At 41.1% G+C, this 14,747-nt stretch overlaps 1 protein-coding gene across 1 annotated transcript in view; it reads right to left on the bottom strand.

Moving 5' to 3' along the window:
* Positions 1 to 14,747, bottom strand: part of CRIM1 (cysteine rich transmembrane BMP regulator 1 (chordin-like)) — a 270,004-nt gene that overhangs the window by 22,726 nt on the left and 232,531 nt on the right. The window contains exons 12-13 of the mRNA XM_006839357.1: positions 12,759 to 12,974; positions 6,965 to 7,186 (exon numbers count right to left, since the gene is read on the bottom strand). Coding sequence (XP_006839420.1) covers positions 6,965 to 7,186; positions 12,759 to 12,974 — 438 coding nt within the window. The remainder of the gene's footprint in view (positions 1 to 6,964; positions 7,187 to 12,758; positions 12,975 to 14,747) is intronic.

Raw genomic sequence — 14,747 nt, 5'->3', positions numbered from 1 at the left:
CTGCTTCCGTCTGCATCACAAGAAGGTGACTAGAGCAGCCATGGGCTATTTTAAGATGAGCGTAGGCAGGAGGAGACATTACCCCAAATTGAAACATTATCAAAAATATTTTTGTCCTTCAAAAGTTCATCAACTACATCTGGCTATATATATATATATTTTTAAAGTAGAAAAGCAGGGGTTGTATGATGGAACTTCAGAAAGTTTGTGGAAAATCAAATTAAGAGATGACAGAGGAGAGGCAGCAAGATGGCAGACTAGTCAGAAAGGCTTTACAGACGCTCTACAACAAAAAAACAAACAAAGGAAAAGCCAATGAAACGGGTGCAGGTGATAGTCCTGGAACCCCCAGCTTCAGATGAAGGGGCAGAGAAGGGGACTGAATACTTACACTTCTTGTTAAGTGCCTTTGAGCTGGTTCCAACTCATCGTTCTGACCCTTACAGGGTTTCTGAGGAGCAGCTGGTGGGTTTGAACCACTAACCTTGCAGTTGAAACTGACCTTGTGGTCCAGTGTTTATCCTACAGTGCCATACTAGGACTCCAAATGCCGATTAGACACAGCAAAAAAGGAGACAGACTGGTGACCTAGGCTGGCTGACCAGACACGGCACAGCATCTTAAACTTTTCTGAGTAGCTTCAGAGCCAAGGCGCAGCATTTTGGCACTGCGGAAACATACTGGTGGCTTGTGAAGATAAAGGTGTGATTTTTTTTCTTTTAACCTTAGGCAAATGTTGTCCTTTTGATCTTAAATGGTTGACCATTCAATAGTGAGCATACCCTGGCTGAAATCTGAGCCATGAGGTCCACAAACTTTTTGAAGCCCCTTCATATTTAAAAGGAGGTACTAGAATTGATTGGCTGTATGTAGTGTAGTGGTTATGAATTGGGCTGCTATCCTCAGAGACAGCAGTTCAAAACAACCAGCTGTTCCGTGGGAGAAAGATGAGGCTTTCTGCTCCCGTAAAGATTTACAGCCTCGGAAATGCTGTACACAGCATTGCTATGAATCGGAATTGACTCTATGGCACATAACAACAACAACAACAACAACATGCTACTGCCATCCGTGTTACAAGAGTTGGAACTCCATTGAACCAATCCACATTTGCATTTTGTTTCACCCCTTGTAAAGTACTGTCACAGACAGATGCACACTGTCATTTAATTTTCATAGCACTTCTACGAAGCAAAGGACGATATTATTTTTCCTAAGCTTAGAGATGAGGAAACTGAACTAGGGGTTATATATCATGTAACTAGAAATGTGAGAGAGAAAGGACCCTAACTCTATAGCTTCAAGGTAGACTCTTTTCTTTCCACTGGGCAGAAGTTTTTAAATTTAGGAAACTATATGAGAGAAACAGCTGTGAAAAAGATTTCAATGAAGATGTAAGTATGATAACATCATGGTTTTCAAAATGCACAACATTAAATTCCATGTGCTGGTAAGTTTTAAAGATGTTGAACTGAATACGTACTGTTTGGTTCCTGAGCTGAGATAAATATGCAATGATCAACAGATGTTCCAAAGAGATACTGCTTATATGTATTGCTAGGCAAAGACAGCAGTAAACAATCAGAAATCTAAGCAAAAAAGGAACACTGTACAAGGAACAGACAATGCTCCCATTAAGGGGAAATCTTATTAATCATTTGCTAGTTGAAGACCACCACGGAGAAGAAATGCAACTATAACATCACAGCCAACTGAGAGCTGAGCCAGTTTGACTCTGTGTGAACACTCCACACAGTAACATCAAATATTAACTAGACAGATGTTCAATCTGCAAGAAAATAATTTTTAAGTATCATTTAAAACATAACTCATTTTCACAGATTCTTAAAGACCCAAGTTCCTTAAAGACACTTAAAAGATAGCAGGTGACCAGAAGACACGTCATCAGAATCTCTTTGTTCCATATGAAAGTTTTGAAATACTGTCAGAAAGTTTAGAAAAATTCCATTGTCTTTCCCCCCGCCAGTCTTCTAATTCCATTTTCCACAAACTTTTTGAAGTCGCCTCATATATCTCCCAAATAAGTATCATCAAAACAACAACAAAACACTAAAATTTAACAAAAATGACTTAACTGAGAAAGATGCATTGTCTCGGGATTTCCAGCCAACCAACAGAACTCAAACATCAGACCTCAAATATTTTATAAAACACCACATGGTTACAGAAAAATCAAAGGAGCCCCCGTGGCACAATGGTCAGGGACTTTGCTGCTAACCCAAAGGTTGGAGGTTTGCACATACCCAGTGGTTCCATAGGACAAAGGCCTAACATCTGAACCCATAGAGATGATGGCCTTGGAAATCCTATGAGGCAGTTCTAGTCTACCATTCAGGCTTACCATGAGTCAGAAAGGACTCGACAGTACCTACCAACAGCAACACATAAATAGTTGTCAAATCACAATTTTGAAAACAATATTCTACATGCTGAGTCATACTCACTATCGAACCAACTAAAGATTTGCTTACTTAAGACCAGTTCTGTTTAACAGAATATCGCAATAAGGGGACGAACCCGAGCACCATGAATTCCAAAGTGGACCGTTTCAAAGCCATACTAGTTATATGGGCTTAATGATGTCACAGATTAAACTAAGGAAGATCTTACGTACAAAACAGTGCTCCTCTATAATGTTTAACCAGAAACCACTGAATACCTTGACCTGGAACCTGCTAGGCTGGTCTTCGTATCAGCAGAAGTACCACAACCCACAAACATCAGAGCCAGGGGACGTGATTAAGGCTAGCACCCACATGGACAAAGGCGTGCATTTGGTATAGGGGCTTGGCTGACTTCTCTGATGCTTCTTGGGAGTCAAAGAACAAAGATCTCACTGAAGAACTGAAACATTTTTTCTTTGGGAAAGTTCTACAAAGGCATGTAGTCAGAGCTAAGGCTATGAGAAGCTTTAAGCCAGTCCTACCTAGGAGTTGACTCGATGGCACTTAACAACAACAACCTAGGAGTCCTGGTGTGGTGCTGCAAAGTCGTTTGAACTGTAAGGTCAGTGGTTCAAGTTCATCAGCTGCTCCTTGGAAACCCTACACAGGGTCCATGGGTTGGAATCGACTCGACAGCACTTAACAACAACAACAACAACAACATCATCTTGCAAAGTGATGTATGTCATGACTGAGCTATCTGCTGTTTACCAGTAACCTCCTCTCAAACCTGCTATCACACATTAGAATTCCCATCAGACCTCTTACTCCTCCTGGTTTATACTCATCTTTTGATTCTTGCTCCTTATTCCATAAACCATAGTTACAGTCTAAATGCCTATGAAAATAAACCTGTATTTGTAGGAAAGCTAGAATACAGAAAACCAGGGACTAGGAAGATGCGCCATTAAAATGATTGGGTAATTAGTACCTACTTTCTTTCTAGTACGAGGACAAATTCCCTAATGATAGGTATTATAATTAATTAGACAAAGCTGTTCACTTTGCAAAATTAATCATCAATCCTATTAATTATGTCTGTATTCCACATTCTACTAAATTAGTACACATAATATGAGGCCTTCACACATCAAAAGAGAGGCATTATCACTGCACATTAGTGACTTGATAATTTAGCTGAAAGGAACACAAATATTTGTCATTAGATTATTTCTTTCAGTAGGATAGTCACTGTTCATTTCTCTGGTAAGAAAAACAGACAGGTGAAAGCAAGAAAGCTTTTGTTTAGGGCTTTATTCCAGAAAAAAAAATGTTAAAGATGGGTCTGAAGTTCGGAGAGGAATCCTCATGTGGTGCTATGGGCTACTGTGCTGGCCTGCAATGCAAGGTCGGTGGTTCAAATTTACCAGCCGCTCCTTGGAAACCCTAGACAGGGTTGCTATGAGTTGGAACCGACTCGACAGCATTTAACAGAAGCAGTACATTTGACTCATGAGAGAAACCTGACCCAGAGAGACCTGAGGCATGGCAAAGTCAGCACTCAGAGACTGGGGTGAGGTAGAATACTCTCACATAAGATCTTGGGAGCAGATAATCTTGGCTAACAAGGAGTTGGGTTCACACAGAGCCTAAAACAGTGCAAACCCTAGTACTCAGTTCCCAATGAAAAATCAAGTGGGTACTTTAGGACATGCAACAGGATGGTGTATTTCCATGCTTTTCCTTAGCGATTCTATCTTTGGATGGTGATGAAGGCTGTGTGTCTAAGACCCAGCCGATTCCTGCCTATGTGTGCTCCCACTTTTAGTAAGACCGGGCTGACTGGAGAGCAAGCCTAGAGAGCCCAAGGGAACAAACTGGAGAATCAGACTGAGAATCCCTTAGCAATCTTGTATTGAACCTGATTTTTATAAGCTGGACATATGGGATCCTAGGTAAGAAAATATAAAGGCCAATCTAACGAAGTAAATTGCAAAATAAGTCTGATGCAGACAAAAGGGACTTAATGAATATTTCTCAACTGTACACCAACATGCATGCAGTACTAAGATGAATGAATGAATGAGTAGCAGCACAGTCATTGCTACCAAATGTGAAGTCTCCCCAACACGTTCTCATGAAGGCAATTCATGGGTTTATATGACACAACTGTACATGCCCCATTCTGGAGAGGGCGAGTTATGAAGGGCGATGCAACACCAACAACATTTCATTATACCAATATCGGCTTGTTATGAACCACAATTTAGAGAAAGTGCCTGCGATGTAATTTAAAATCAAAATCACAAATTTGGATCAAATCCCTCCCCTCGCCACTCACATCCTAAAGTAGATTGTACAGTCTCATGATGAAGGAAGGACCAGAATAGGAAATATGAAGGCAAAAAATAAAAGGGGGGTGGGCAGAGGGCACAGCAGGTATCTTTCAGTAATTTTGAATTTGTTAAATTGGTTCTGCAAGAAAAAGGAGTGACACTATGGCTGTTGGTGAGCCCAGCTAAGTTGGTTCTGACTCATGGTGACCCTCTGTAGGGTTTCACACGGGCAGCTGGTGATTTAATATTAGCATATAGAAACGAATTCTCTAATTAACTTACTAATTACAGATTAGCCAATTAAGTTGGAAAACATAAGAACTTTTATCTAAGCACAATCATTTGAGAATTTTGCTCTGAAGTTACCACACAATTCTCCGGCCTCTTGGGCCCTGATTTCCCAAGTATGATGCTGAAGTGCCCCTAGCTAACTCTTGGATTGTTTCTTTTAGCATTGATATTTTCACATTTAAACATTTTTAAAAATATTGGCTGTACTTTTTTCCTCTGCTGGCCTGAAATGTTAACTGGGTTGTGATCACTCACATTTTGATTGCACTGAAGGCAATGCCATTTTCACAGGGATTCTGGAGCAGCTTTTAGAAATAGGAAGTGGTAGTGACCTGGGTTAACTGGGCTCTGATATATGTTTGGCTCCACTTTTGGCTCCGAAGCCCACACGCATTAGAGGAGACCTAATGTCACCATCAGTTAACAGGTGGGATGACCGTATGTCCTGCTTTGCACAGACTCCTGGTCTATGACTATTGTGTTTCATCATGGTTGTTGACATATGCATTTCACTCTCAAAAGCATCATATTTGAGGAATAAATCATATGTGGCATAGTCCTGGTGTGGCACTGTGGGATAAGGCACTGGATCAAAAGGTTGGTTTGAACGGCAAGGTCGGCGGTTCAAATTCACCAGCCACTCCATGGAAACCCTCTTCAGAGTCGCTATGAGTCTGAACCAACTCCACCGCACTTAGCATTCTTATGAAAATAAGAGAACCCAGGTTTCAAATCATAACTTTGAATACTCCCTTGGCCATTACATTGAGAAGTCCAGTTCTGTATAATTCCTGACAGCAGAAACTATGTTTTAAAAAAATACCTTGCTATCTCTTATATATGAATATGCAAAATAAGACTCAGAAGAAGTGACCTGAGCCAGATGTTACAAGATAAAAAGCAGGAGGAGCTGCTATGCCAGTTAGTTAAGAGTTATGGCCGGGCGGACATGGGGACCATTCATAAGCTCTCTATTGGAAATGCCAAAGTCATGGCCAGAAGGTCTCTCCTCTTCTCTAGGTGTCACCCCAAATATATGCAATGACTTATACTTGGCAAGTATGCAAAACACTAACAATAAATGCACAATGCCTGATTTGCCTCACCTTTCACTGGCTACTCTGATCAGAAGCTCATTGCTGGATTGAGGCATGTCACTGTCTTTCACTTGACTTTATGAGCTTTATTGGATACAAAAGCAATAAAAGAGAGTGAGAGCCTGGGGAACAGGGACTGTGCCTTTATTAGAGTCACCAGCTGTCTGAAGCTCGCCTTCTGGACCCCAGCACAACATCTGGCTTATGTTCACAGAACTGTTTTTGTACAGACATCCGGGGCTATTTTACATATGTCCTCTATTCACAAGATGTATCACCAAGGATCACAAGAAGGAGAGAGTTCTACCAGTGATTCAAGCCTTACTTTGTTTCCCTAGGTCCTCAACAAGGACAGTCAGACATCTTCAATGGGACTAATTAAGTATCAGCCAGACAGGAAGACTGAAGGGAGATTAAATTAAATTACTATCTCATATTTAATTGATCTCAAGCAAGCAGCAAGCCTTACGTACTACGTATACTCTAATGTGAGCCATGGTGTTTCTACCTGGGAGGAGAGAGGGGCACTCTGTAAAGGTTAAGACAGAGCAAGAGGATTCTGGTACTGATGATCCCGGAACAGCAACGAAGCCCAGGAGAACAAGACAAGATCCATGTAATGCCCTTCTCATAGAGCATTTCTTATATTCCTATTATGTTTTATCTTGGGGGCAGACCATCTACATTTCCTCCTGCCTAATGCTACTACCCTGGGTGTATTTCGATTTCAATCAGAAAAACCAATTTCAAATATATTAACTGATCTAGGTAAATGGTGATCGATGTAGATTTAGTGGCCATTGGTAGAGATAAAGGATTTTTTTCTTGGTCTTACCTATGCAGTAGGGACAACACTGGCCTTTTCTCAAAACAGGTCTTTCACAGGATACTGAAGGGCAAGACTCAGAGTAACAGCTAATTACGCTATCCATGCAAATGCAGCTGGTACAAACGTCAGGCTTCCAGGACTCAGCTGCCAGGAATATATCCCCTTCATCATTTTTGCAGTAACTAGGCACGCTCTCATTATGGGATGAGGAAGGCTGAAGAGGTACATCTGGAAAAATGAACATACAGGTCAGCAGGGAAGTGAAGATGCTGTAAGGCTACCAACTGTGCAACACAGAGAATTTCATTCTGTTTTATACTATGGCTTTGGGTGTACCTCCTTAAAAAAAAGTTACTTCAGCAACAAAACAGGAAGTCTGATTAGGGCAAGGTTTTGAACTGGAAAATAACACAACACAACACAAAACAAAAACAAACACCAAAAAAGATCCACCACAGTTCTGCTATACAACTATCCAACATCTATGCTAACCTTCTTTAGCTTAGTAAAACCCTGATTTTCATCGGGGTGGCCCAGGACTTCAAACACAATCAGTGTAATAAGTCAATCAGAACAAACCTGCTTCTGGTCTCCCACACAAGTTGGGGGTAGGGGGAGAGAATGTGTGTATGTGTGTGCTGGGGCAAGCTTTCACTTTCTTTAATAAATGGTGGATGTGTTGCTATCACCATCTTGCCACATTCTTACCTTAAATGTGAGTGTGTGGCTCGTAGCTGTCTATCTTTTTTATACTTGTAAGAGAAAGGGCAAGTTGAACTTGATTATCATTGATTCATTGAATCAATGCTGTTAAGTATCTGCTCCAAACTTCTTGCAATTTATGAAAAATACACATCTATTTGTTTCACAACTCTAGTTGGATTTTCTCTTACTTGTAGCAACATTCAATCCGCAATTGTACCAGACTATCAGAAAACACTTATATTTAACATTTTAATGTTCAGGCATTTATATTAATGGCTGAAAGATGATGGAAATCAAAATCACACATAAGAATGCACTCTTAGAGAAATCATCTGCGCGACTTCTGTGTCTTTGCTATTCAGAGGTTCCCCAGATCAATCTGCAACTCAAAAAACAAAGGAGCATCACTAGAAAATCCAAATAACTCTTTTAAGCCTTTGTATTGACTAAAATTATATGAAAATTGTAGGAATACTGATTTTTTAGCCACAAGTAAGAATATAACACATAACAAAGGAAGGAAGATATACGTTCGTGAGGATCCTGGTTTAGAAATGTCACAATCTTCCTTATGTAAGAAAGTGCTTCTAACCACTTTCACCATCTCTGTTGCTGCTGTGAGCTGTCAAGTCAGTTCCGACCCATAGCGACTCTATGGGGTTTCCAAGGAGCGGCTGGTAAGCTTGGAACTTCCAACCTTGTGGTTCAAACAGACCATGGGGTCCAGCACATTAACCCATAGCACCACACCAGGACTCCTTCACCACCCAGGAGTCTAGAAATAGCTATGAAGGTCTCACCTAGCAAATCTCTCAGAGGACCACATCTTCTTATCTGAAGAAATAGATAAATAGTCCAAACAGTTACTAGGCACTCCTATCAGAATCTACTTCATGACCTCTTCTATTTTAAGCCATAATTAGTCTAGACATGGAATATAGTGCTTCCCAGGATCTAAATGTCACATTCTTTCTCCATCAACCTCATGAACACACCATACAGTCAACATGTTTGATTTCTCTAGAAGATTTCTTTGAGGCCAAGAGAGTTACTTTGTTCTGGACTGACTGAGGAACGGAGAGAGGCATGTTAGCATAATGGAGCCTAACCACACCCTCTCCTTTAAACTGTATAACCAGACTTCCTAGTATCAGCCCGGAAGGTAGCAGCGAAATGGAAAGAAAGACCACTGGTTCCAATGCTCCAAATGGACTCTGGGTTCTATTTCAGGCATGGTTCCACAGATTACATCTGCATGGGTTATAGTTAGTACAGTGAAACTATTTTCTCAATGACCTTTCTGGAGTCATCATGTCTTGAGTTAACTTCTTATAAGAGACTGATTGATGCTAACTTTTGCTTTGGCTGGAAGTAAGTCTGATTCACTCTAGTCAACACTACCACCACCATGACCACCACCACTAGTAGTTACTGTTCTTTGGACTTTGATTCATGACAACCTCATGTGTGTCAGAGTAGAAATGTGCTCCACAGGGTCTTCAAAACTGATTTTCAAAAATAGATTGCCACACCTTTCTTTTGAGGTGCCACTGGGTGGACTTGAACCTCCAACCATTCAGATATAGACCAAGTACATTAACTATTTGCAACACCCAAGGACCTTTCAACACTAAGCTCTGAAAATTGCTGTGAAGGTTTTATGGGCTTTAATATCCTAGCTGTTGCAAGCAATATCCAACTTTGTGCCTAAAAATTTAGAAGGTAAGAGAAATACAGCACTTATGACATGACAACTGAAATGAATGTTCGAATGTTCTAGAGTCTAGAGGTCTCTTTCTAAGGTCTGTAAATGACCGTAGGGGACAACAGGATGTGCTGACAATGACGGAGTGAGAATTAAACCTGAGACCCAGAGTCATGGGTCTTATTCCATCAACAAGAGTATCCTAACATGTTATTTGGGAACCTATTTTCTTTGGGCCTTGTTACTACTTTTCCTGCTTCATAGATTCAGGTTTTATATACTGGTTGTTTCGAACTGCCAACTTTGAGGTTAGTAGCCCAATTTGTAACCACTACGCTACCAGAGCTCCATATATATATATACATACTTTTGCTTATAAATATTTCGTTATTGCTATTAAATACTGTCAAAGTCAGTGCCAACTCATAGTGACCCCATGTAGGGTTTCTGAGGCTGCAAATCTTTGTGGGGGCAGAAAGACTCACACCTGCAGAGCTGTTGGTGGGCTCGAACTACTGACTTTGTGGTTTGAAGCTCAGCGCTTATCTTACAGAGCCACCACACTCCCTTTATATATTTACATCTTCATCTTTACCAGTTCTTTTGCTGGTATTACTAATTCACTCATTTCTATTTCTCTAGCTCCCTCTCTCCTCTTTGCTCAACTTTTCCTTTATAGCAGTAAAGAAACAATGACACAGCTTTGCTTGCAGAGATTCTCAGTCTTTCTTCAGCACTCAGTTACCTTGCCAGTTTGAGGCTTTCAGACAGAACAGAGAGAGGGAAAGTTGAAGGATAGAGTATGACAAGACACTCTGAGAAATATAAGTACTCAGAAGAAATACACGCACAATTCTTTCAAGGCTGTGATTCTGTTGCACATTTTTACCATTTGGGGCCTATTTTAGAATGCAAGCATCCTAGGATTAGAGATGGGAATGTTTCTTAAAGTGTAATGTACCAATTACCAAGGCTACTGTTGAAACTAATTGTTAAGTAACGGCACTGATGTTCTAAGGTTTAAGGCTTTGTTTCTTTAATCTTTTTATTGTTGCAATGCAACTACAAATAGTAAGTTCAAAAAGATCAGTGATAGGTAGGTGACTGACTTTATAATATAGACTTTAGATATGTATAGAATTAATGTTTACAATAATGACACATAAAACAAAAAGTTGTAATGTTTAAGATGCGACATGTCATTGAAGACCCTCTCAAGTTATATGTAAAAGTGTCACCCAGGCTGAAGTTTATACATGAGAAATTCAATCCAGGACCATGAGTGGTGATTGAATGAGAGAGAAATAACCACACCCCTCTTTGCTAGAGCCTCACACATGAGACCCCCAGCTCTGAGAAACTGCTGCAGACAGTCATCTCAACATAAGACTCCATCTCCATAGCCCTCTGATTCCGCCAGTCATCTCCACATAGACTCCATCTCCATAGCACTGATTCCGCTGGCCTCTGAATCCTGTCAAATGCCTTGTCAATGAATTTGGACCAGTGGTTGTGGAGACGTCCTTTGTCACCCCCTTCCCTGTGCACTCCTCCCTCAGACACCTGCCAATCCACTCACTGCTGCCTGTATCATGTGCTCTCAGAAATCTTCTCTTTCAAGGTACTCCTCCCACATGGGCATCATTTACCGAGTAGGGACTACTGGATTGTTTGGCTCTTCTTCTGGATTGCTGTTGTGCGCTGTTGAGTCGTTTAGATTCATAGCGATCTGATAAATCTTTACGGGAGCAGATAAAGCCTCATTTTTCTCCAACATGGAGCGGCCAGTGGAATTGAACTGCTGACTCTGCAGTTAGCAACTCAACTTGTAACTCATTATGCCTCCAGGGCTTCTGTTTTGGATTCCTGCTTCATAAGAAAGAGCTGTGTCTGTTTTCATTAACCTCACGATCAATGTAGGCATTCCATATGTATTTATAAAGTGAATCGTAATAGATATGAATTAAATATCCTTAGTGAAGGGACCACTCAAAGTGGGTTCTACCAAGAGCATGTAAATAGAATCGTGGCTATATATTAAGAAAGTTACTAATAATGATAAAACATAGAACAAGAATATCTAGAACCCATTTGAACGATTTCTTATACTAGGGCAGATGCTGCACCCGGTAAGCATCTAAGATGACCACGGCCACTAATCACACCATAGGTTTTGCAGTAAGACAACAGACTACACATGGGTTGCAATGCATTCTGACAGCAACAGAGCTTGTGGCTATCACTGTGAATTCTCTTGACGCAGTTCAAAGGAGGGTATTACAAGCAAGAATCCATGAAGACTTTGGAAACTGATCACGTGGTTGCAATAAAATAACTGGCCAACAATGAAATAATCCAATATTATTTGAAAAAATAATACAATGTGAAGGCTTATATATTACTGAGAAGAAATGCTCTAAGAATAGAGAGTTAAAAATGGTTATTGATTTAGGTTGAAAAAATGAAGATGAAGATACAACAAAATAAAACTAGTTATTCTGTTAACTTGACAAGTTTCTATATACAAATGAAATATCTTTTGGTAAAGAGCCATATATTTTAGTGTTAATTTATTCTAGAGATAATTCAGAATGTTATGTTAGTTACAAAATTAGTAATTTATGCTTAAAATTCAGACAGAGTTTTATTATGTTTGGTTCATGACCATAAATTCATCTAGTAAGACCAGATTATCTGAGAAATAAAAATAAGCGAAGTAATAACACACCTTGCACACATGCTGTATGAGTATACACTTGGGATCTTGGCTTAGCTAGTCATCATGTTACAGAATGTGGGCATTATGCATATTTTAGTGATTTCTCTGTTGAACATCAAAGTATCTTTTCCACCCTTATGCGCTACAGAAATTTCACATACATTACTTATCAGTAACACATTTGCCAAAGACAAAGATGACTTTTCGAATTAACAAAGTCATCTGGTGCAACAGAGCTGCTTCTATTTAAGTATGTTCTCTGTCTCTCTGATGTTTGTACCGCCAAATCAGTTCCGACTCAATGTGACCCTATATAGGGTTTCTGACGAGTCGCTGGAGAGTGTGAGCTGCCAGCCTTGTGGTTAGCAGTCACTGGACTTATCCTACAGCGCACCACACCATGATTCTGAGTCTCAGGTGCAGGGCTAAGAACAAAATGGCAGAGAGAAACAATCTTATTCTCAGCACGGGATCATTTCAGGCGCAGGGCATACTGAATGCATAAAAATCTGGTAGAGAGAATGGAATAGATTTAGGAAGCAGGCTGCCAGATGTTCCTGCCTGGGTTAGTGGGTTTGTCATGGTCCCACGTGAGACTCAGCTTGGCCTGCCAACACCACAGGATGACAAAGCCCTTCCCCATAATGCACCCCAAGCGCAGTGCTGGTTACCTGCACACTGCGGGCAGCAGGAGTCCTGGGTGCGTGAGGGGTTCTGGCAGAGCAGTGGAGGGCACACCTCTGTCTCACACAGCACCCGTCCACTGTGGCAGGTGCACTGGGTACAGGAGTCGATGTTCCAGGTTTCTCCTTCTACGAAGTACTCTCCACCAGGTGCGTGGCAAACAGAGGGGGTACTGAGCTCTGGCTTCTGCACCACAAAGTCATCTAGGGAAAAACACAAAACCAAAACGGAAGAAATGATTTGTCTGCAGTTTCAATGACTCTTGAAGCACCTGGTGCTGCTTTAAGGGGCAGAGCGGATGAAATGGCTGAGGAGTATCTCACTCTCTGAACAACAGTAAAGCGAACATCCTATACCTAGAAATTACATTGCAGGGCGGGGACTCCTGCTTTAGAGAAGAGGACAGGAGTCTCTGTAAAGGTGTAGAATTGTGGAGGATAAAGAGTGCTCATTTACTGAATGCCTGTGATGATCTAATGTCCATTCCCAGCACTTGTGTAACTGAATTTGTTCCTTGCATCAGCACTATGAGGTACGTGCTATTATCCCTACTTTATATATAAAGACACAGAGCTCTGAGAATTAAGGGCAGAGAAGGGATCTGAACTGAAACCTACGGTTGTTTGGATCACAGATATGCCTCCAGATTAAACAAAACTTCCAACTGATCTATGCCCGCCCAATCTGATTCATTATCTCTGGGATTCTGAGTAATTTTTATGCTTGGAAATATGCCCTGGGGTTTAACAGCCACACCCCAACCAAGACAAGCTGCCAGCAAGCTGAGCAGGACCGCTCCTGCAGAACCAACAATCTGAAAAACCCACACCTGAGACTAAACATTTGTTTGGCGATACCATCAAGAGAGATAAAATGCTAAGAGGATGATGATAACTCTGATCTCCTTTCCCAGAGGAGAGGTGATTTTGGTCTTGTGGTGAGATGATAATGATAGAGAGGGAATTTAATGTTGAAAAGGCCTTGGGAGGTACTGGGAGTTGCCCTGAAGTTTCACTGGGGAAACGAGAAGAATGAAGACATTAACCATATTCGTGTAATCCAAATAAAACAAGCACTTCAAGAGGCGTTGACAGTGCTGAACACTGCCAAGAAGTATCTGGAGACAGCACGGCGAGCTCATGCTTGGAGCTCAGTGGAGGCCGGGCCCCAGGAGAACTCCCAGGTCTGTGCAGAGATGCTGAGAGCAAAAATCGTCCCAGAGCTCATTTGGGCTGTTTCTTTCACAGCGGTGTTAGCATGAGAGTCAATGAAACTGATGAGATAAAGTGGTTGGGGCCAGTTTCCAGTGAAGGAAGTTAACTTTTAGTACAGCTGTCTCTCAGGGGAACTAGTAAAGACTGGTACTTTAATTGAGTGCACACATCACAGAAAGCTGACACTACCTATTCTATTCATAAGCAACAGGACTCAACCTTTCAGAATATGGACTGCAGAGAAGAAAATAATTAAGAATCAAAACTGGGCTGGAAAAAGATAACAAAAGAGCATTTTCTGTGCTTTGCAGAGAAAGCAAAAAATGTGCCAAAGGGTATCAATAAATTAATGTTGGGAAAAGCCCCTCTTAATTGCTCTCTAAAGGAGCTTATAGAGGATTACCAATTAGTGCACTTTTCAGAAGGCTGCTTTTCTTCCTAAACAATGACATACTGGGAAGTGGTCAGAAGAAAGACAAAGTTTGCTACTAGGTGTCTTAGCGCCTTGCTAATAACCCTTTCCTTATACTACGTCTCCAGGCAAAAGACAAGTGGGGCTGGAGAGAAGGAGATAAAAACAAAACCAAAAACACATATGGGACAAGAGAGAGAAAAGGGATTTGGAGAATCTTTTGTCCACTCCTGAAGGCGCCCTGGTTGCACAGTGGTTAAACATTAGCTGCAAAGGCAGTTTGAACCCATCAACGGCCCTGAAGGAGAAAAGACCTGATGGCCTGCTTTTGTTACGATTGGTGGTGGATG

Source organism: Chrysochloris asiatica, unplaced genomic scaffold, assembly GCF_000296735.1.
Source record: "Chrysochloris asiatica unplaced genomic scaffold, ChrAsi1.0 scaffold00024, whole genome shotgun sequence".
In the NCBI taxonomy this organism is placed as follows: Eukaryota; Metazoa; Chordata; class Mammalia; order Afrosoricida; family Chrysochloridae; genus Chrysochloris; species Chrysochloris asiatica.
Note: the sequence above shows the minus strand (reverse complement) of the source record. Positions and strands in the feature narration are given on the sequence as shown.